At 38.3% G+C, this 22,615-nt stretch overlaps 1 protein-coding gene across 16 annotated transcripts in view; it reads left to right on the plus strand.

Annotated features, from left to right (window-relative positions):
• The window catches only part of TNRC6A (trinucleotide repeat containing adaptor 6A), a 94,784-nt gene that overhangs the window by 16,421 nt on the left and 55,748 nt on the right, over positions 1-22,615 (plus strand). For 10 of the 16 annotated variants that reach the window (XM_059692106.1, XM_059692114.1, XM_059692111.1 and 7 more), the window contains exons 3-4: positions 8,588-8,675; positions 17,060-17,081. The exons of 1 other annotated variant lie outside the window; for it this stretch is intronic. In XM_059692106.1, the coding sequence (XP_059548089.1) occupies positions 8,588-8,675; positions 17,060-17,081 (110 nt within the window). Of the gene's footprint in view, positions 1-2,589; positions 4,421-8,587; positions 8,676-14,048; positions 14,148-17,059; positions 17,082-22,615 lie in introns of those variants that run through there. 5 more of the 16 variants (XM_059692109.1, XM_059692118.1, XM_059692108.1 and 2 more) reach the window with 4 other exon arrangements.

Consider the following 22,615-nt stretch of genomic DNA (forward strand, 5'->3'; position numbering starts at 1 on the left):
CTCTATTCCCACCTTGCTGAGAGTTTTTGTTATAAGCCGGTGCTGGATTTTATCAAATTGCTTTTTCTGCATCTATTAATATGATCATGTAATTTTTATCTTTCATTTTGTTTATGTGATGCATCACACTCATTGATTTGCAAACATTGTACCAGCCTTGTGTTCCTGGAATGAGTCCCACTTGGTCATGGTGTATGCTTTTTTTAATGTATTGCTATATCTGACTTGCTGATATTTTTGTTGAGAATTTTAGCATCTATGTCAGCCATGGGCAAACTACAGCCCGCGGGCCGGATCCGGCCCATTTGAAATGAATAAAACTAAAAAAAAAAAAAAAGACCGTACCCTTTTATGTAATGATGTTTACTTTGAATTTATATTAGTTCACACAAACACTCCATCCATGCTTTTGTTCCGGCCCTCCGGTTCAGTTTAAGAACCCATTGTGGCCCTCGAGTCAAAAAGTTTGCCCACCCCTGATCTATGTTCATCAGGGATATTGGCCTGTAATTTTCTTTCTTTGTAGTGTCTTTATCTGCATTTGGAATTAGGATAATGCTGGCCTCGCAAAAAGCATTTGAAAGCCTTCCCTCCTCTTGAATGTTTTGAAATAATTTGAGGATAGGTGTTAGTTTGTCTTTGAATGTTTGGTAAAACTTGCCTGTGAATCCATCCAGTGCAGAACTTTTATTTTCTGTGAATTTTTTATTATTGCTTCAGTTTCATTAGTTGTTATTAGCCTATTCAGATTTTCTGATTCCTCCTGATTGTGTTTTGGAAGATTTTATGTCTAGGAATTTGTCCATTTTGCCCAGGTTGCCCAATTCATTGGAATATAGTTGTTTATAGTATTTTCTTAAAATCCTTTATATTTCTGTGATGTCAGTTATTCTCATCCTTCATTTCTGATTTTATTTATCTTTTCAAAGAACCAACTCTTGGTTTAATTAATTTTTTGTCTTTTTTTTTTTTTTTAGAGACTCTGTCACTTAATTTGTCTCTGATCCTTATTATTTCCTTCCTTCTGCTTTTCTTGTTTTCTTCCTAGTTCTTTTAGGTGTAGGGTAGATTGTTTGAGATTTTTCTTGCTTTTTGAGGTGGACCTGTAACACTAAGAACTTCTTTTGCAGAACTGCTTTCTTTGTGTCCCATTGATTTTGGGTTGTTTGTTTTTATTCATTTATTTCTAAGTAATTTTTAATTTCTTCCTTGATTTCCTTGGTAACTCATTCACTATTCAGTAACAATAAGTTATTTAGACTCCATGTGTGTTTTTCAGTTTTTTTATTGTGGTTGATTTCAAGTTTCATGCCATTGTGATCTGAGAAAATGCTGATATGATTTCAATCTTCTTGAATTTATAGAGACTTAGTTTGTACCCTTATATGTGGTCTATCTTTGATAATGTTCCATGTGCACTTGAGAAGAATGTGTAATTGCTGCTTTGGGGTAAAATGTTCTTTAAATTAAATCCATCTTATCCACTGTGTCATTTAAAATCCCTGTTTCCTCATTGATTTTTTGTCTGGAAGATCTATCCAGTGATGATAACGGGGTTTTAAAGGCCCCTACCATGACTGTGTTGCTGCCGGTCTCTCCCTTAAAGTCCACTAACATTTTTTATATATTTAGATGCTCTTATATTGGGTACACATATGTTTCAGGGTTATGTCCCCTTTTGGGGTTGATCCCTTTAGTATTATGTAGTGACCTTCTTTGTCTCTTTTATGGCCTTTGTTTTGAAGTCTATTTTGTCAGATTTGAGTATTGCTACCCCAGCTTTTTATTCATTTTCATTTACATGGAATATTTTTTTCATCTCCACTTTCAGTCTGTGTGGGTCTTTTGTTATGAGATATGTCTATTTTAGACAGCAAATATATGGGTCATGTTTTCTTATCCATTCAGCTACCCTATGTCTTTTGATTGGAGCATTTAGTCCATTTACATTTAACGTTATTATTGATAGGTAGTTATTGCCATTTTTTTTCTTTATACTTCTATTTCTCTGTCTTTTTCTTCATCTTCTTAAAGCAGACTCTTTATCAGTTCTTGCAATGCTGGTTTAGTGGTAATGTACTCCTTTAGCCTTTTTTGTCCAGGAAGCTCTTTATTTCACCTTCAATTTTAAATGATAGCCTTGTTGGATAGAGTAGTCTTGGGTTCAGGTGCTTGGTTTTCATTACTTTGAATACTTCATGCTACCTTCTGGCCTGAAGTGTTTCTGTTGAGAAATCAGCTGGCGTTCTCCCTTATAGGTGATTTTCTCCCTCTTGCTTTAAGATGATCTCTTTGTCTTTAATCTTTGTCATTTTAATTATGATGAGTCTTGGAGTGGGTCTCTTTGGGTTCATTCTTTTTATTTATTAATTTTTTTAAATATATTTTATTGACTTTCCACAGAGAAGAAGGGAGAGGGATAGAGAGCTAGAAACATCAATGAGAGAGATCAGTCAGCTGCCTCCTGCACACCCCCCAGTGGGGACGTGCCCACAACCAAGGTACATGCCCTTGACCGGAATCAAACCTGGGACCCTTCAGTCCGCAGGCCGGGGCTCCATCCACTGAGCCAAACAGGTTCAGTTGGGTTCATTCTTGATTGCAACTCTTTGTGCTTACTTTACTTGTGACTTCCTTAACCAGCTTAAGCAAGTTACCTATCATTATTTCTTCCAACAGGTTCTCTGTTCCTTGCTCACTTTCTTCTTCTCTGGTACACCTATCATGCAGATATTATGTTTCATGGTGTCCCAAAGTCTCCTTAAACTGTCCTCCTGCTTTTAAATTCGTTTTGCTGCTCTAATTGGGTGTGGGGTTTTTTTTTTCCTACTTGTCTTCCAAATTGGTGATTTGATCCTCTGCTTCATACAGCCTACTTTAATTCCATCTAGCATATTCTTGATGTCAGATATGGTATTCATTTCTGACTGTTTCTTACTCATGGTGTCTTTGTCTCTTTTCATGCTGATAAAGTTCCTTGTAGTTCTCACTAAGTTCCTTGAACATCCTTATAATCATTACTCTGACCTCTATGACTGATAAGTTGCTTGCCTCCGTTTCAGTTAGCTTTTTCTGGAGAGTCCTCCTGTCCTTTCATCTGAGGGCTGTTTCTTTGTCTCCCCATTTTAGCTGTCTTTTTGTTTGTTTTTTTGTATCAGATAGAAATGCTGTGATTCCCAGTCTTTGTGGGGCAGCCTTATGTAATAAGTGTCCGGTGGGACCCAGAGGCACACTCTCTTCGATCTCCTAAGCTGGATGCTCCTTGTGTAATGTTCCATGTGTGGGTTATTTGGGCTCCTGTTGTAACTGGGTCTTGATTGTGTTGTCCTGTTCATGGGTGGGAACTCCCTCAGACTGCCTGACTGTGAGGTTCAACCCTGACCATGTTGTGCGAGCTAATGTACAGATGCTGACAGAACAAAACAAGAGACAAAACAAAAACATACAAGAGACTCCAACAACAACAGTAAAAACAACCACAAAAGAAAAGAGAGTTAGGAAAGAGAAAGGAGGACACAAATAAAAAAAGAATAGAAAAGAAAATTGAAGGAAAAGGGGGGAAGAAAAAAAGAATATGAAAGGAGTGAAAAATAAGAATAATGAATAGGAAAAGGAAACGAGTAAAGAAGAGGAAGGAAAAATTATGAAAAGGAAAAAAGAGAATGAAGAATTAAGAAAAGGAAAAAAGAGAAGGAAGACAAAAAAGTAGAGTAAGAAGACGAAAGATAAAAATAAGAGATGAAAAAAGAGAAAAAATAATAACGCAATAAAAAAGAAACCATAAAGTAATGAAAAAGATAAAAAGCAAAGTGGAGTTCAGCAGAGTTTAGTGCCTGCTGCGATCTCCCTTTGGATCCTGCTCTTATGTTTACTGAGGCTCTTTTGCATGCCAGTTATGGGCTTCCTGGGAGGTACTTTGGTGCTAGCCACTGTCAGAAGCTGTCCTTTTTTGGCTCTTGGGAACCTGTGTGAAGCTTCAAGTGATCCACAGTTTGTGGCTGCCTCCACAGGGCTTGGCTGTGCACGGACGTGTCCAAGCTGCGCTCCAAGGCTGGTTTTTTAGCAGCATGGGGCCCAGGGTAGACCATGAGTTTGAGAACCAGATTTGAATCCTGGCTCCTCCCTGTACTGGATATATGACTTTGGACAAGTCACTTAACCTTTTTGAGGTTCAATTTTTTTTCGTGTATAAAAGGGAAATATATTTACTTACCATTTTTTAAAGTAACAAATGAGAAAATATACATAAAGTACCCAGCATAATCACCAACACTTTAATCACTAAGAGGTTTATTCTCATTCCTAGGTCCAAAATTTGCAGATTTGAGGTATCCTGCTTCTAATCTGCAGGGGATGAATGATTGCTGGCTGGAATCTTATCTTTGTGAAGCAAATATAATGGATCACTTAGACCTATCAGGTCCATCAACCTTACTCCTTTTAACACATTGTATGCGTTTTACTTATACGTTTTACGTTGACTGGTAGTAGAGCACAGGACACGTATTAATACTTTCTTTATAGACTAGCGGTAGAATGCAGGCAACGTATAAATACGTAAACTAAAGTTATCATAATTTTACTGAACGTTGCCATTTGTGCAAAAAATTAGCAAAAATGGCCCACGCCACCTGTTAGCGCGCGATAAAAACTACCCGCAAACAGTGTGTTAATAGATACCTTAAATGGTAGAGCCATATGTCTTAAATGAGTCTCTACTAGCATTTAAGTCAGCCGTGGGCAAACTGCGGCCCGCAGGCCGGATCCAGCCTGTTTGAAATGAATAAAAATTAAAAAGAAAAAGACCGTACCCTTTTATGTAATGATGTTTACTTTGAATTTATATTAGTTCACACAAACACTCCATCCATGCTTTTGTTCCGGCCCTCCGGTCCAGTTTAAGAACCCATTGTGGCCCTCGAGTCAAAAAGTTTGCCCACCCCTGATTTAAGTCCTGAAAGCGGAAGTGTTTGGGCATAGGTGGAATTCTATATAATAAAAGACTAATATGAAAATCGACCAAACAGCAGAACAACCGGTCGCTATGATACACACTGACCACTGGGGGGCAGACGCTCAATGGAGGAGCTGCCCCCTGGTGGTCAGTGCACTCCCACAGCGGGAGTGCTGCTCAGCCAGAAGCTGTGAGCCGGGCTCAAGGCTGGCAAGTGCAGCAGCAGTGGCGGGAGCCTCTTCCGCCTCCATGGCAGCACTAAGGATGTCCAACTGCCATCAGTTAGACATCCTCTGCAGACTCCCGGACTGCGAGAAGGTGCAAGCTGGGCTGAGGGACCCCCGCCCCCCCCCCCCCCCACCGAGTGCATGAATTCCATGCACCAGGTCTCTAGTATTTATTTATATATGTTTTTTCCAGTTGGCTTTCTGAAGAAAATGTAGGAAAAGTGGTTAGTTGGCCTTGAAGAACAGAATTTTTATCTCTATGCTTACTAGTATAGTAGCAACTGATATTGTAGTATTTCTTTGAGATGTCACATGGTACTTCTTTTAAATACTAAAGAGACCATTTTTGGCCAGGAAAACACTTGCTTAGCCTCATCAAAAAGCTTTGAAAATGAAGTTTGAGAAGGGAGAAAATATTCCAAATAGATAGCATCCTATGGAGTAAAATTAGTGACATAGAAGATTAGAGAAGGATGTGCCTATGACTCCCAGAACACAAAGAACAGATGCTGAAGATTCCTGACCTTTTCTACATAATAAATGCTCAGAGTAATCTTGAGAAAAGTAGAATAAATGCAGGGGTTTTTTTGGGTGCCACTGAGAATTGGTGAGAAGAGTTCATGACTGGGCATTTGAATGCTTCCTAAAGGCACTATGTTAAGTAACCATTTCTCATTTAATCTTTATAAAAATGTTATGAAGTAGATATGTACAGCAATTTACTCCCAGTTTTAGTACAAAAATTGTGACTGAAGACAGTTAAGTATTTAGAGCTAGTAATCAACTTTTGATGAGTAACAGGACAATGATATAATTTAATTACTTTGTTTTCTAACCGTACTCTTTCTCTCATATGCTATGGCTGGCTTGATCCTTGACTTTCCAGGATAGCAGTGCGAGTGAGCACACTCTCATTACCTCCCTCACACAGAATTTGGGAGCGAGTGAGTCATGGTTACAGTTGGCACCAATATATTTTGCTACTCTGTTAGCCACATGACAGTTCTACTCTGAACAAAGGACAACGAAATACAAGAAGTAGTCATCCTCTTCCTCCAACTTCTGATAGTAGCAGTAATTCTTCACTGTGCTAAATGATCATCAGTCATACGTGGTGTCATTCATTTAGTTGTTCACTGTCTACCTGCATCTCCACTGTCTAATCCAGGGGTGGGCAAACTTTTTGACTCGAGGGCCACAATGGGTTCTTAAACTGGACCGGAGGGCCGGAACAAAAGCATGGATGGAGTGTTTGTGTGAACTAATATAAATTCAAAGTAAACATCATTACATAAAAGGGTTCGGTCTTTTTTTTTTTTATTTTTATTCATTTCAAACAGGCCGGATCCGGCCCGCGGGCTGTAGTTTGCCCACGGCTGGTAATCCATCAGCAGAGCCATCCTGAGTTTCATGTAATCTCACTTCAGGTCATCCACAGTAACCCTTCCAGTTTCTTATGTACTTGCCAGTCTCTTTCGTTTTATTTTCTAGTCTCATTCCTTGAATCTTACCTTGTCTGCCTTCTATTCATAATGTCCCTTCTGGAAAGCTTTCTCAAGGCAGAGTTTAGGTACATTCTCCTTGTGTGTTGATTTTTTTTCAAGTATCTGACGATTTTTAGTTGTCTGTTGATATTATGAGGGAAGGTTTAGGTTCTAGACCAAGGGTGGGGAACGTCCAGCCCACAGGAAGTACACCATAAGGCCCAGAAATCATTTGGTCTAGCCCTGCCAAGGCATTAGGGGTGAGTTAATTAAATGTTTGACCAAATATAGCAGGCTCAGTTTTACATTGATAATTTTGCATGGTTCATGAAAGATGTTGTAAATATCCAAATTGCCCTTGGCAGAAAAAAGACTCCCCACCCCTGTGTAGACTGTATGGCATTAGTGTAGGTTACTGGAGTGTGTTCCCCTTAACCTTGGTTAACGTATATTACCCAGTAGGCTCCTCCCGCAAGCAGGAGGGCTGATGCTGCGCTCTAGGTATGGTTGGCAGGCTTCCCTTTAGGGTGTGAGGGAGGGGAGTGGCCGTAGTTTCCAATAAGAAGGCTTAGTTTCTTATTTTCTTTTTTTAATTTGTAAGCACCTTTTCTTTGCCAGATCTTTACTCAGTAAAGTCTTCATTTAGTATGTTCAAAATGTAAGGTTTAGAGTCTATAGAAAGTGTGGGGGGTTTTTTGTGTGTGGTTTTTTTTTTTTTGGTTTTAGGCTGGTTTCAATTGCAGCTACACCTTTAGCCAAATAGTCATGGGAATGGAAAGTGCTTGGGAGGAGTTGAATCCCAGCCTTTTGAATCCTAGGGCACTTCCGCTCCATTCCTATTTCTGCTCTTCCAGCTCTGACCTTGGAGCCTCTCTAGAGTGTACCAGAGGATGGCACATACATTCATTTAGGACTTTTGTGTTTATTCTTGGGTTGGGGCTACTTTTGCTTTTGTTTATTTCTCAACTCTGAATAGGTTTATTACCTTTTTTTCTCCTATCATTTCAGTAAGATAAATGGAAAAGAAGAGGCAAGCACATTTGCCTAGTCTATCATTTTGAAGTCCTGAGCCAGCAGTTCTTTTGACAAGTTTGAGTATTTGTGATTTTAAGAATTAAAACAAGCTTATTTAATGAATGTATTGTTTCACGAGTATTTATAGAATAGTTTGGAATGCTTATAGAATGTGAAGTTATTGTAATGTTGAAATACATCATCTATGTATGACTAACTTGTATTTTTAAAATGGTTATAAAGCTTTTTAGAGCAAGGACAGCCATAGATACCCCAAATACCTAGGCAGGAGAGGATTGTGGTGCAGTTCCAGACATTGCCATTAGCTAGTAGTAATTTATAATTGGGGTCAAAAACAACGTAACTCTAATTGTTTCCCATGTAACATTTGCTAATTTTAGGTTGTCTTCCTTGATATGATCTATCATCTATCTATCTATCTATCTATCTATCTAAAGCCTAATATGCAAAGTGCCCCCTTGGGAGTTTGACCGGGAGATCGGGAGTTTGATCGCTCACTATGACATGCACTGACCACCAAGGGGCGGTGCAGAGTGAAGGAAGGCCCGGGCCAGCAGCCAGGGAAGGGAGGCTCCGGCCGGCAGCCAGAAGGCCTGGATCGGCTCTGATCACTGGCCAGCCCTAGGTACCCTACCCGTGCATGAATTTTGTGTGCCGGGCCTCTAGTATTAAGATAAAACCTCTATTACATGTGGTTTACTAAAGAAAAGGACCATCTGGTGGCCCTATGGTTAGATTTAGGTTGCAATTTGTGCTTATTTTAGTGAATGATAAAAGAATAATTTGCCATGTCTGTACTTCTAATAGAGTGAAAATGAATCTGTATGCAACATTATTTTTATTTCTTAATACATTTTGGGAAAGTTAATTGCAACTGTATGGTTCAGGGATTTAGTGCAAGAAGAAGAACAGTTGATGGAAGAAAAGAAAAAGAAAAAAGACGACAAGAAAAAGAAGGAAGCTGCTCAAAAGAAGGTAGTATATGTATAAACTTTATATTAAGCAGTTTAAACATAAATTTAAAAATAAAATTATTCTTATCGAATTTTTAAAGCATTTGATTTAATGTTTTAACTTCAGTGGAGTTTCATTTTAAGCTTTAATGTCTTTGACTATGCATGTATAGTAACTTGCCAAATGCATACAATTTAACACACAGTCATTTAATCTTGCCAATAGTTTTTTCAAAGGTAAGTGCTTTGTATAGGTCTTTATCTTCCTGTTAGCTGTTGCTAGGTTTTCATAGTCCATCATTTTGTAAGTGAGAAGAGCATGGAATTGGTAGCTGCATAGAGGGGGTTTGAAAGCTAGCTCTCCCATATAGCATGCAGGACAGTATGGCCTTAAACTTTATTTAGCCTCTCTGGGCCTCAAAAGTTCTTTTACATTTTGTAAAATGAGAATTAAATTAAATGAGATAATGTAATACATACACATAATGATACACAATTGAAAATAATACATGAATATAGTAATGAGGGAAACATTAATGCACATAATAGGAAATAAAGTTCAATTTCTTTTTTACTTTTTATTTAGTACCTGGACTGATCTTTAAAATTTGCAGTTTATATTGGGATATTTTAAATAAATCTAAGATAATTTGTTGCAAAAACTCTCTAGCCAATACATCATCATAAACTAATTAAAGCAATACAAATTACAAAAAATAAAAGATTATATTCATAATTACAAAATTTTTTACAAATTAATACTACGGGCTTATGACAGTTAACTAAGCTGGCTCTTGTTTACTGTATCAAGGTTGCAAGGCCTTAACATGTTCTGAAAGACTCAGTGAAATTACTATCCCATTTTTGTCTTCTAATGAAAAATTATGACTTGTTGATATATACATAACTCTTGTGCCAGGTACTGTGCTGGGAACGGGGTATATACTAATGGCAACATATCGCCACATTTAAAAAAAATATTTTATTGATTTCAGAGAGGAAGGGAGAGCAGGAGAGAGAGAGAGAAACATTAATAATGAGAGAGAATCATGGATCGATCGACTGGCTCTTGCACGCCCCCCATAGAGGATCAAGCTCTTAACCTGGACATGTGCCCTGGCTGTGAATCGAACTGTGACCTCCTGGTTCATAGGTCAACACTCAACAACTGAGCCACACCAGCCTGGCATATCGTTACATTATTTAATAGGGAAAATCATAGGATACAAAAATATGGTAGATAGGGAACGGTTGAAGCATGGAGAGAAGGGCTTAACTGGGCCTGAAACGGGGCAGGAGAAATTTTTTTGGAATAGAAATTAGCCAAGTAAAGAAGGAGCTGAATACAAAAGGATTCCAAGCAGACTAACCTCAGAGGAAAGCGTCCATAGTCTCCTAGTAAACTGTGGGTTTTAATGGGGAGGGAGCTAAGGGTAGAAATGTCAGGTGACATTTAGGGGTGGGAGGGTTGGTGGTAGCTATCAGCTCTTTAAGGGGTTTGGACCATTGAGTTTCCCTTGGCAAATTGTGGAATTGAATTGGAAAGGGTCGAAACTAGAAGCTGAGATGCTGGTGAAGGGACTATTTAAAAAAATCCACAGAGATTTTTGAAAGGATATGAAGGGCGAGGAACCTAGATTGACTCTTAGGTTCCAGATTGAGTGACTATAAGTACATTTTGGGAGCAGTTAACCATGTTAGAAGACACACAGAACTGGTCATCCAGCAACGTTGATAAGATGTTGGAATTTAACTCTTGTTTATATCAATTAGCCTATGGTGAATTGGTTTCACTTTACTCCTTTCCCTGAAGTTCCCAGAACCTGTCCAGGACTTTAAGTGAGGATTTACTTTAACCGGGGAAGGGCGGAGTACAGAGGACCATGGAGGAGGATTAAGATTGGGATGATAGGTGACTCCTATCATTGGCCTTTTGGTTGCTCTCAGGAGTGACTATTGTCATAGTTAGGGTTTGGAATAGGTTTCTAGTTCAGGTATCCCTGCTTTTTGAAAGTTCAGGTTGTACCACTTTGCTTTTATGAAGACCTACATTAGTATTATAGTTTTGGCCTTGAATTTGATGATGCCATAGGCCTCTGCCAGAGACCTGTGATATCGGATGGTCTTTGCAATCTGGTCAGTCTTGGCTCAGGATTTGTTATGAACAAGTTGTGTCCTCTGTAAGTAGTAAGACTGGGGAAGATTTATCAGACTCTCTTAGATGCTGTGAAGCCCATTTACTTAGTGAAAAGAACTTATAAGAAACTTAATAGATTTATTGAGGAAGATTTATTTATTGATGTAGAATCACTAGTTTAGCAAGCACCTGAGATCCCTGCTTCTAAGGAATCTTAAGATTTAGCTGGTAAGTCAGGATGTATGTGAAATGCTTTAAAAAGAGGCCTAAGGTATTTTATAAGAAGGCATGTTTATTTCTCTATTCACTCACTTCAGTGAGGAAATTCTAAGAAAAGGAAGGTTCACTGAAATTTCTTTGAAGGTTGTGTTTGTAAAATATGTAATATGAGTATAATTTTTAAGTTGTGACATACACATTATGGCTCTAGTTGTTAATGTGCCGTTTTTCATACCCGGTCTCTAAATCACCTGTGTCTTTAACACGTAAATAATGACTTTTGTGCCCTGGCTTCTCACCAGGTCTGCAGTAACAGCTTTCATCCCTGCCCCACTGTATGGTTCTAGTCTCTCATCTCACCCATGTCCTAGAGCCGCCATCAGAGGCTTAATATAGCGAGTGTTTCCTCCTTTGGCCAGACCTTTAGCATCGGTAGGGTGTTCTGTATGTCCCAAAGACACAGTGATACCTAGTCACTGAACACAATGTAAAGGAAAGCCTAAGACCTCTACTGTTCAGTGTAGTAGGCTAGACTGCCACTAGAGTGAGGCTGTTCTTCAAATTCCAAATAACCAGCTTACAACTGAATTTAAATACAACCTGTTGGTGAAGTGAGGACAGCTGGTATTTCTATAGGCTGTTACCAAATAAATAGAAAAAACAAAGCAAAACAAAAAATCCTCAAGGGGGTACACTTAAAGCCCATATGAAAGATTGTGAGTCATAGGAGTTTCTGGACAAGTTTCCTCGAGCTTGTCTGTTGTAAGAGTAAGCAGGTGTATCCAGGTAGGTGACAGACATCTACATAAGCCAAGTAGGCAGGCCCATTATATAAATGTTGGAATTCTCTAAAGGAAAAGCAATCTGCCTGTTTCATGCAATCTGTGTACAGTTAAAAAAAAAATTTGTATTTCATTTCTGAAAAAGATTTCAGATACTATATTCGTGTGATATATATATATATATATACACACACAGACACATATACATACATACATATATATATAAAACTCCGGCATTAAAATTAGTTAAGTGGCTACCATGGTTTTATCAGGGTGACGAAAATAGGTATGCAGTTGAAATCTACTTCCTCAGCTGGTGCTTTTCCAGAACTCAGTACCATGGCTTTATGCTTTGATGCAGAACCTTTTTACACGTTTGCCTTATTTTCACAATCTAAAGGTAACTTTAAAGCTGGAAATAATAGTCATTTTTATAAGGCATTTAGAAGATCTTTATGCCATAGATACAGAAAACATAGTTTCTAGTAGCCTTTATAGTCTTTTAAAGAAAATTAACTTCAGACCACAGGTTATATTTTTATTTTAAATAAAAAACCAGATATCACAACTCCTTATATAAATAACCAGACACCAACAAGGCTCACTACAATGTTTTTATTATGATAGGTTTTCTTATTTTGTCTATTATTTAAATAGAAATTTATTTAAATTCCTCCTTAAATAAAAATTACACAAAAATTACATGATTTTTTTTATGTTTCAGCCCCAGTACATCTCTATGAATAGAGATAACTTTGTTTAAAAACATTTTATTTTTCAAAAGCCTATTTTACATCTAAGAAGAATGGCTATTTACTTATCTTCTGATTCTAAGATTTAGAAAATAAGTTGGCATAGCATTGAAAATATAGTTTCTGTACTTAAAAAGGGGGAAACAACTGTAGCAGTAAGTTGTTACCATACATATACACAGGTTCTGTTCTTAGGAGAAATTTCTAGAGGAAATCTTGAATATGCAGTAAGGAGGAAAAAGGAGGTTGAGAAATGGGTTAATTATAGAGGGGATAATTTAGTATAACCTTTACTTTAAGTTTGTAATTCTAGTTCCTAGAAAGCATTTAATTGTTGAGGGCTGGAGGAAAGCAACAATACAAATTGGGATCTTATTTTAATTGAGACAGTTTTGTTACTGTGTTAAGAGCTGAAGGGACTTTTATAGGCTTTGTGGATTCAAATGTGCTCTATTTGAATTTAATTGAGACTTCATTCTCTTTTGGAAATTTTAGTGTTTACTTTTCATGTCTCCCAAAGACCATTTTGTTCTGAGACTGGGTGTCATATTCAGCAGTCTAAGTAGCAGGGTTGTTGTGCTTTTCAGTAAGCTAGGTGGAGCATTGCACTCATCTAAGGGTGTCCCCTTACGGTTCCGCCCCTTATTTTAACTTCCTACAGTCAGATGCCGCATAACGATGTTTGGGTCAATGACTGCCTGCATATACAACAGTGGTCCCATAAGATTAGACCGGAGCTGAAAATTCCTATCTCCTAGTGACGTGGTTATAGCATGGTGCAGTACACAAATACCATTGTAGCATGTGGTATAGGTTCGTAGCCTAGAAGCTGTGGGGGAATAGAACTTGTCACCCCAAAATATGTCTCTTTGGCATAAGGATTATTTTAGGCTGGTTTATTTTAAGAAACAGCAGATGTGGGATAAGTTCTGAAAACCAAATAAAGTTACCCTGTGTAACAGACATTTACATTGTAAGGGAAATCTCCATTTGCCAGGGTGTCTCCCTGCCTGTACCAGGAAGAGGGGATGACCTTATCTCTAGAAACTCTTATTAATGGGGAAGATAATGACAAAACTGCATAACCACCTTAACCCTGGTTTACTGTGCTTTTCCTGAAACCTTCCTCACTGACTACCGCCAACCCCAGCATCTTCCATGTTTACTGAAGATGTTATTTAAGGTGGTGGGTCCAGCTATTTTGGTGAGACCTAGTTTTCCTGGATATTCTCCAATGTATCCAGGCGGTATATGTGTTATTAAACTATTTTTGTTTCCTCCTATTAATTTGTAATTTATTATAGATGTCTCATTTAAGAGCCCAGAGGGTAAAGTTATTTTTCGTCTCCTGCAAAGCAGTAGGTTATACCATACAGCCTAGGTGTGCAGTAGGCTATACCATCTAGGTTTGTAAGTGCCTCTGTGATCACACAACCACATCACCTCACAACGCAGTTCTCAGAATGGATCCCCATTGTTAAGCGGCACCTGACTTTTCTTTTTAGACTTATTTTAGTTCAGCAGCTCTGGGTTCTAGACAGGGTGCTACTTGCTAAGAAATCATAGAAAAGTTCCCTTATGACTAACTATCTCATTTAAAACAGGTGAATTGAACTATTATTTCCTTATTCTAATACCTGGCATTGTTAAGACATTGTAGATGACTAGACAGAGAAAAAAAGCAAGACTGGGAGCAGGTTATTTGCAAATATGAGAGAAAGGACTGAGCTCTGGGGGCTGGTAGCAGTGGCTGCTTTTATCTTTTGAATGTTCTCTGTCTGCCAGACACTGTGCTAAGCACTGTATATGAGTTAAATCATTTTACCCTCCTACCACACTAGATAGGAGTTTTTGTTCTTGTCTTATAGATGAGGAAACCAAGCTTTAGAGAAGTTAACTAATTTTGACCAAGGTCACAGTGTGTAAGTGGTAGAGCCAGGACTCAAAGCCAGGCTGTCTAATTCAGGCTCTGACCTCTTAACCACTGAGTGTGCTTAAGGATGAGTTGGGACAAGTGGTGCAAAGCCCAACAGAAGGAAAACACCTAGCATGCTGGTCTGCCCCCTGGCTAATGCCTTCATTAATGAAGTGAGGCAGTTGTGATCATTACTGTGGAATCACAGTTCAGGTTTGTTTGTTTATTGGTTTGTTTTCTTGCTTAAGGAAGAAAAATGTATTCAGAAGGAATCATTCTGCTGCTAGACTTTTCAGAATTCTTTAATTCTGTTACGCAAGAAGATCTGTATAGCAACACCTCACGTTTGAATAGTGTTGTGTACTTTCCAACTAAAGATGTTTTTATTTTTTATTTAAGCCTCATAATAGCCCTGAAAGGCAAACGGTACAGATTTCCCCCCCTTACATTTGAGGAATTAGGAAGCTGAGACTGAGAAAGTTTAAATGACAAGGTCATTTACAAGTAAAAAAGAAAGAGTTGAAATTAGTTTTGTTTGTTTTTTAACTTGTTTTTTTATTGCTTAAAATATTACCACGAGTAGTACATTTGTCTCCTTTTTTGAAATTAGTTTTAATATATTCTATGTAACCCAAGATATAACTAAAATATTACTATTTTAACATCTAATCAGTATAAAATATTGAAATAGTTTCCTTTTTTAATACTAAATAATAGCAATCTGCTATGTATTTTATACAGATGAATTTGGACTAGCTATTTATCAGTGGTCAGCAGCCATGTCCAAATAGTGGCTACCATTTTAAACAGTGCAGACAAACACTCAAATAGTTTGAGTGATATGCTAGGTCCTGGATCAGTTCACAGAAATCTATTTTACAAAAATGGAACCCTATCAGTTCCATCTTCTCCTCATCCGTTAGGAGCGCTTGGATTCCGTGACTTAGATTTCTTCACTATATGAATCCATGTTCTGATGGGCAGACACCGGCAGGTGTCTCTTTGTTGCCATTCTCTATAGATGACAGGCAACTGAATGAGATTGATCACTGTTCTGAAGCGACATGGAGCTTTTCCAAGGAGTTGCAGACTAGGTGTCCTTTACGTTGTAAGGTCTAGCAGAGCAGCACTTTGTATCTTGGAGTTCAGTGATGTGGTCATGGTTCTATGTTCTGTAACTTAGTTTCCTTTGAAAGTAAATTATGGAAGAGATGGGAGAGTTTAAAAAAAAGATTTTCAACTTGTAAAATAATTTTTATGCTAAATTTTTGGCTTTAGAAAACTGTATGTTATTGTTTGATGTGACACTTCTATACTTCAAAGTATTTATATACCAAGTTCTCTCTAATAAGACTGTTTTACTACTGCTAGATTTTTAACAGTTTCTCCAAAAATAAATTAAGTGTTCATGCTAATTGACTCATCTTTTGCCATTGTCTTTCCATCAATTTTTTAAAAATACTTGATCCATATAAAGTAAAAGATGGGCCTCCATTATTTAACATATCACTAATGCTCTAAAACTTGGTAAAGCATGTCAAAACCTGGACTGATTCTGGCTCCGGGGAGAAAGATAATGTTTGGTGTGTCTTCAATATTAAGGTAATTGCCATATAGTTCTTTACCATATAACTTTATAATGATATGGTTAAAAATTGGTCTTTTTGTTAACAATAATTTTATATGACAAAGCAAATGTGAATTATTAAATCAAGCCCCATGGCAGGCAGTTAAGAAATGTTTCACTTAGAAATAATTTCTGGATATCAGTTACAGTTCAGCCTTTCCTTGACTTCCCTGCCTATCCTTGTGTCTTTTATTTTTAGGACTCCCATACAATTGGTCTTAATAAAAAAAGTTGATTTTTGCTGTGGCCTCTGACTATAATCAGTTCTCTCTTTTGAGCCACCGTAAGGAAGCCATATAGTGCCAGAGCCCCTCTCCCTGTTGTGTCACAGACAGTGGAAGTAGGGTAGGCATGGAAAGCAGGGCTCATGTCCCTGTGAGTTTACCTTCTGAACATGGATATTTTAATGAATTGTCAGATATGTCAGAAGTGACATGTATTTGAAAATTTTTCCCAATCAAAAATACTCAAAAGTTAACTATGTTTAACTGTAATAGCAGCTTAATTATTACTAAATTGGCTAAAGTGTTATCTTCAGCTTTTCTTTCAGAAAACTTAATTCATTTTTTATCATTTGAAACAACAATTTTTTAAGCCATTTAAACGTGCAGACCTCATTAGATGCATTAATGGAAAGGTGATGATTATATAAAAATCATTTAAAAATTAAGTGATAAATGCAGTCCCATTTTTTATTGTACATTGTCATACAGTGTCTTCTCTGCATTGCATCTACAGAAACAGTTTTGTTTTAATTTTATTAATAAACATTGTATCAGAGACCATCGGGCACATATATGGGAAAAGCATGCTGTCTTTGCCTATCTTTTCCAATGTATTTTACCTAAATGACAAATTCCTTATAAAAGTGTATATGTCTTATATAATAGTAATCTATTAGCATTTTATCATAACAGTCCATTTCTTTCAGTTTCATATTTACATTGTTTTTTATTTGTTTGTTTTTATTTTAGGCCACTGAACAAAAAATCAAAGGTACGTTTAAAGCTATTTTTATTCTTTTTTATTTTATTTTTATTCACCTCTAGGGTGGGAGAGAGACACGAGTGAAAGAATCAGAGGGGTGGGGGCAGACTTCTTCAGAGGCACCACATTGGAGTTTTCCTTTGGGGTTCGTGCTTTACTGTGATGGATATTACACTTTTAGAATAAACTGCCTCAGGACCTATTTTACAGCTGTCTCTGAAGATGAACACCACTTCCTAACAAACTTCCTTGGTTTAAGTATGTGAGCACAGGGACCTTTCCTTCTGTCTTCCATCAGAAGTCTGATCTGGGGCTACCTCTAGGACTCACCTCGTCCCTTGCTTTATTTCTTGTTGTTGTCTGTATACATTGTGTCCTACTCCATCGTGTAGGCAGACCTGACATCCACTCTATATTATCACTGAAGATAGGACATTGCTAACCTTATGGTCATTTGTACCAGGTTGAACAGCTCCCAGTATATAGCAGGCAAAAGACTTCAGGGAGGTAAGGTAACAGGAACTGACTTCCTCTCAGATCCTAAATCAGGAATTCTTCACCCTCCCAGGAGTTGACTTACCTGCTAATGAAATGTGTAGGGCTCTCAGATGCTGAACTTACTAGGCCTAAAGATTCTGAATTTTTACTCTGAGCTGTAGCGAAAGTATGTGCATTTGGTTGATACACAGTCAGTATTGCCTATTTTAATTTGTGGTCAGTGTTGGTGAAGGTAACATTTATTAGGTACAATTGTATAAGAGTGAACAAAAAATAGTTGTAGCTTATATTTTATTGGAGAAAGTGGCAATAAAAGGGCATACCCAAACATGATGTATAATATGATGTGATTTGGTTAAAGTAAAAATGTCTGAATTGTCCTGGAGTCTAGAGGGGTAATAATTAGCTTAACACAGTGGATTAAGGAAGGCCTCCTTGAGGAAGACCTTGAGGTTATGACTCTTAAAAGATGAAAGAGCCAGTCCAAAAAATAAGAATGAAAAGGCAGAGGGATCAGCATGGTGAAGGCAAGAGATAGGCAACAATGTGATGTTATGCATAGTGGTGGAATTTCTAGAACATTAAATTCCCAGTGATAAGTGGACAGGTGGGAAGGGTTTCTCTGAGGAGATAGGTAGGGGTCAGGTAAAAGAGAGCTTCATATCCTGAGTGTACCAAGATGGGACTTTTGTGGGCAGCTGGAGCTACTGAAGAGTTTAAGGGGAGTGACGTGGTTGGTGTTTTTTGTTCCGTCTTTAAAGCTCTCAGTCATTGTGTGTGGAGAGTGTTGGCTGAAAGATGGAGCTGAGAAACAGAAAGGCACTTGGAGCAGAGGAGGCAGGTGGGCAAGACAAGGAAATATTTAAGGAGTGATTATAGAGGTGTTGGGAAGTGGCAGAATATAGGCCTGGAGGTAGGCAGACGAGTGCTTATGCTGGTTGGAGGGAGAGCCAGCAAAGGTTTCTGCATTTAGAGGTCCTGGTTATAAGCTGTGCTTTAGGAACATCTCTTTGTCAGTAGAGTTCAGTGTCACCAATAAAAGCAGTACCAGAGAGGGTAGGGAAGGCATCGAAAGGGTAACAAAGATCTCAGCTGCCGTTTTGTCAGTAGGGGCTGTGAGGCATAAACAACAACTGGTGAGATCAGAAGAAGGATTGAAGGTGCTACATGGCTTTGAACCTGGATGTCTGAGAACATTGCAGGGATGTAGAATGATGTTGGGAGGAACGGTTGTCACATTACTTTAGTAGGAATGTGAGCAAATTTTCTTAAAACTCCACTTCCTCACACCACTCTTTAGTTGTCCCTTGCTCTTTGCTTGAAGACCAGACTCCTCTGGTTGGCTCTCAAGGCCCTCTTTAATCTGACTTCCCATGGTCTAACCAACCTGTTTCCATCACTCCCTTACACATTTCAGAGCAGTCTTCTCAGCCAAGGATGCCTTTTAGCCTTTCTAACCGGCTTGGAGCTTATCTTTCAGTCGATCGCACCGACTGCCATTCGTCCCTCCTTTTCTGATTTCTTAGGACGTGATGATGTGTCTTAACTTTGGGGCACTTGATTATGTTCTCTCTTGGATTTTTGACTGGATATCCCATGGATATTTGTATCTCCAACATAACCTTTCAGTACCTATTGTTTTTATCCTTTCCAAATATAAGTCATCCTTTTAGATCCATACATCAAATATGAACAGATTTGAATCTCCTGAGAATGTCAGGCTTCAGAATGCATTATGTTGTTTTGCCTGCTCTTTTACTCACTCATTCTTACTTTGATAGCAGCTACCTTCATAATTGGTCATGTCTGCTCCGATTCATGCAGGTGTGTTGCTGACCTTTGTGCTATGTGTAATGCCTATGTGGTGCTTATGGTTTGAGTTCATGGGAATTAGAGATTACCAGCTGGAAACTTGTGGGACAGGTTTGGCCCACAGTTGGTGGTGGTGTTTACTAAACTCTGTATTTTGGGATAATTTATGATTTACAGAAAAGTTGAAAAGATACTACAGAGAGTTTCCCATATATACCTCACCCAGTTTTTCAATTATTGACATCTTCCATTTCTGTGGTTCATTTGTCAAAACTAAGAAACCGACAGTGGTTTCACCATTTCTTCCATTAATGTCTTTCTGTTCTAGGATCCAATGCAAGATACATGACACATTTAGTTGTCATGTCCTCCCAGTCTCCTTTGGTCTCCACAGGGTGTTTGTATTATTATCCTTTAAATTTTTTATTGCTAGCATTAAAAAATTAGGAGACACCCCTCCCCCATCCAAAATTGCAGTTTTTATTGCAGTTTGTACTGTCAGCATCATTTTTTTGCCTTTCTGTATTAGAAAGTCTATATAGAGCCCAAGGTTAGTCACATGTGGCTATCGAGTCCTTGAAATGTGGCCGAGAAGCAGAATTTTAATTTTATTGGTCTGCATGTCTAGAGCCTTCTTGATTGTTGAGAGTCAAACTGAGCATAACTAGTTAGTGCAGCACCCCTGTGGGACTCTGCGGTAATGAGCTGGTTCTTCCTAAGGCTGCTGCCATTTCCTGTTAAGTAACACCCACCAATGTTGCTGCCGCTCAGTGGTTCAGCTGCTTGTATGAAAGTTGGATTTTTGTAAAGTTTCATAAATTAAATTCTTGACCAGCTTTTTTATGTGTAGATAACTACATGGTTATTTCTTGGTGCAATGGATACATGATTCACCTAATAAAAACATGGACTAGTGTAATGAGTGGCAATGAAATTCTTGAAGGTTTTACTTTTGCCTTGTGACTTGAACTTTAGAAAACTGTAAAGATCATGGATAGTTGAATCTTTGACTATTTGAAATATTTTAAAAATATAATTATTATGGCCCTGGCCATGTAGCTCAGTTTTTAGAGCATCATCCTGACATGACCAGGTTCGATCCCCAGTCAGGGCACATACAAGAATCAAACAATGAATTCATAAATAAGTGGAACAACAAATCTGTGTTTCTCCCCCTCCTCTCTCTCTCTCTCTCTCTCTCTCTCTCAAATCAATAAATAACAATTTTTAAAAATGGTATATTATGATTATTTCCTTGAAACAACAGTGTTGAAAAATTTACAGTGAGATACAGGAATAGATGGATAAATTTAACATGCCCTGTGGCCTTTATCATGTAGGGCACATGCCTGGGTTTCGGGATCAATCCCCAGCAGGGACGTGCAAGAGACAGCCAGTCAGTGATTCTCTCTCATCATTGATGTTTCTCTCTCTCCCTCTCTCTTTCTCTCTGAAATCAATTAAAAAAAAAAAATTAAAAGAAAGAAGTAATCCTTTTTATTGAATTTTGGGAAATGTTTGGGACCCAGAGGAGGAACCACAGCAGCAGGCTGGGAATTCAGACTGTCCTTAGAAACCTGATGAAGAATAAAGGTCATTTAAAAAACAACAACAGGTTTTTAGTTCTTATTTTGGAAGCATGCTGATTGTACATTCCTTACAAAAGAACACACACTGCTGCCTTTGCCGGTGCGGCTCAGTGGTTATAGCGTTGTCCCAGGCACCAAAAGGTGGCAGGTTCCGTTCCCAGTCAGGGCACATGCCCAGGTTGCGGGTTGGATCCTCTCTCCCGCCCTGCCTTCTTCTCTTTAAACATACATACATACATGCAGATTTATGTAAAAAAAAAAAGTGCACTGATAATTTTTGACAGCTAATGTTTATTTGTCTATCTATCTATGAATCTATCATTCCAGTGCTTTCTTTAAGTGACTTCATAAGCAAGCTGTATTTCAGAGACTGACGAACTCAGAGCTCCTAAAGGAGGAGAGGGGAGCCTGGGATAGAAGCAGGAATAGGGAAAAACAGATTTGTTTTGTTTTCTGGTGGTCACATGGGGAAGCATAGTTTATTACTGCTGTTCTCATTCTGGATTAAAAACTTATGAAAATTGAATCAACATTTAAAACACATTTTTGTTCCTGCCACAGTTGGAAACCATTGTTCTTACTCAATTCTACCCTTACAATTTTTTTGAATCAAACACAATCTTATTGCTTAAATCCGTTGATCTAGGAAGTGATCAAAATACATGTTAAATCATTTTGGAGACATCCTGACATCTAACTGTGTACTTAACTGTGTGCGTTTCACTGTGCTTTATATACTCCATTTAGTTAAGGAAGATATTCTAAACATTTAATTACTAATAACAAATGGGCCCTGGCCGGTGTAGATCAGTTGGTTGGTTGGTTGGTTGGAGCATCATCCTGTACACCAAAAGGTAGCGGGTTTGAATCCCGGTCAGGGCACATTCGGAAGACAACCGATCCATGTTTCTCTTTTGCTTCCCTCCTCTCCTCCCCTCCTTTACCCTCCCCTCTCTTCCTCTCCTGACCCCCTTCTTCTCTCTAAAATCAATTTTAAAACATTAAAAAATAAGCAAATGGGTACCAGTGATTCAGAATATGTACTGGAACAGGGTCCTACAGCTTAATGTCTTAAGAGTAATCCTTTTTGCCTTAGCTGGTTTGGCTCAGTGGATAGAGCAGCCGTGGGCAAACTACGGCCCACGGGCTGGATCCGGCCCGTTTGAAATGAATAAAACTATTGAAAAAAAAGACCGTACCCTTTTATGTAATGATATTTACTTTGAATTTATATTAGTTCACACAAACACTCCATCCATGCTTTTGTTCCGGCCCTCCGGTCCAGTTTAAGAACCCATTGTGGCCCTCGAGTCAAAAAGTTTGCCCACCCCTGGGATAGAGTGTCGACCTGTGGACTGAAGGGTCCTGGGTTTGATTCCGGTCAAGTGCACATGTCCAGGTTGTGGACTCAATCCTCATTGGGGGCGCGCAGGAGGCAGGCAAACAATGATTCTCTCTCATCATTGATGTTTCTATCTCTTCCTCTCCCTTCCTCTCTGAAATCAATAAGAATCAATAAGAATCCTATCTAATAATAGACAAACATGGTAATTGACTGTACCTTTGCTACGCCTCCCATTGGCTAATCAGCACGATATGCAAATTAACCACCAACAAAGATGGCGGTTAATTTGCACACATAGG

Source organism: Myotis daubentonii, chromosome 4, assembly GCF_963259705.1.
Source record: "Myotis daubentonii chromosome 4, mMyoDau2.1, whole genome shotgun sequence".
NCBI classification, from domain to species: Eukaryota; Metazoa; Chordata; class Mammalia; order Chiroptera; family Vespertilionidae; genus Myotis; species Myotis daubentonii.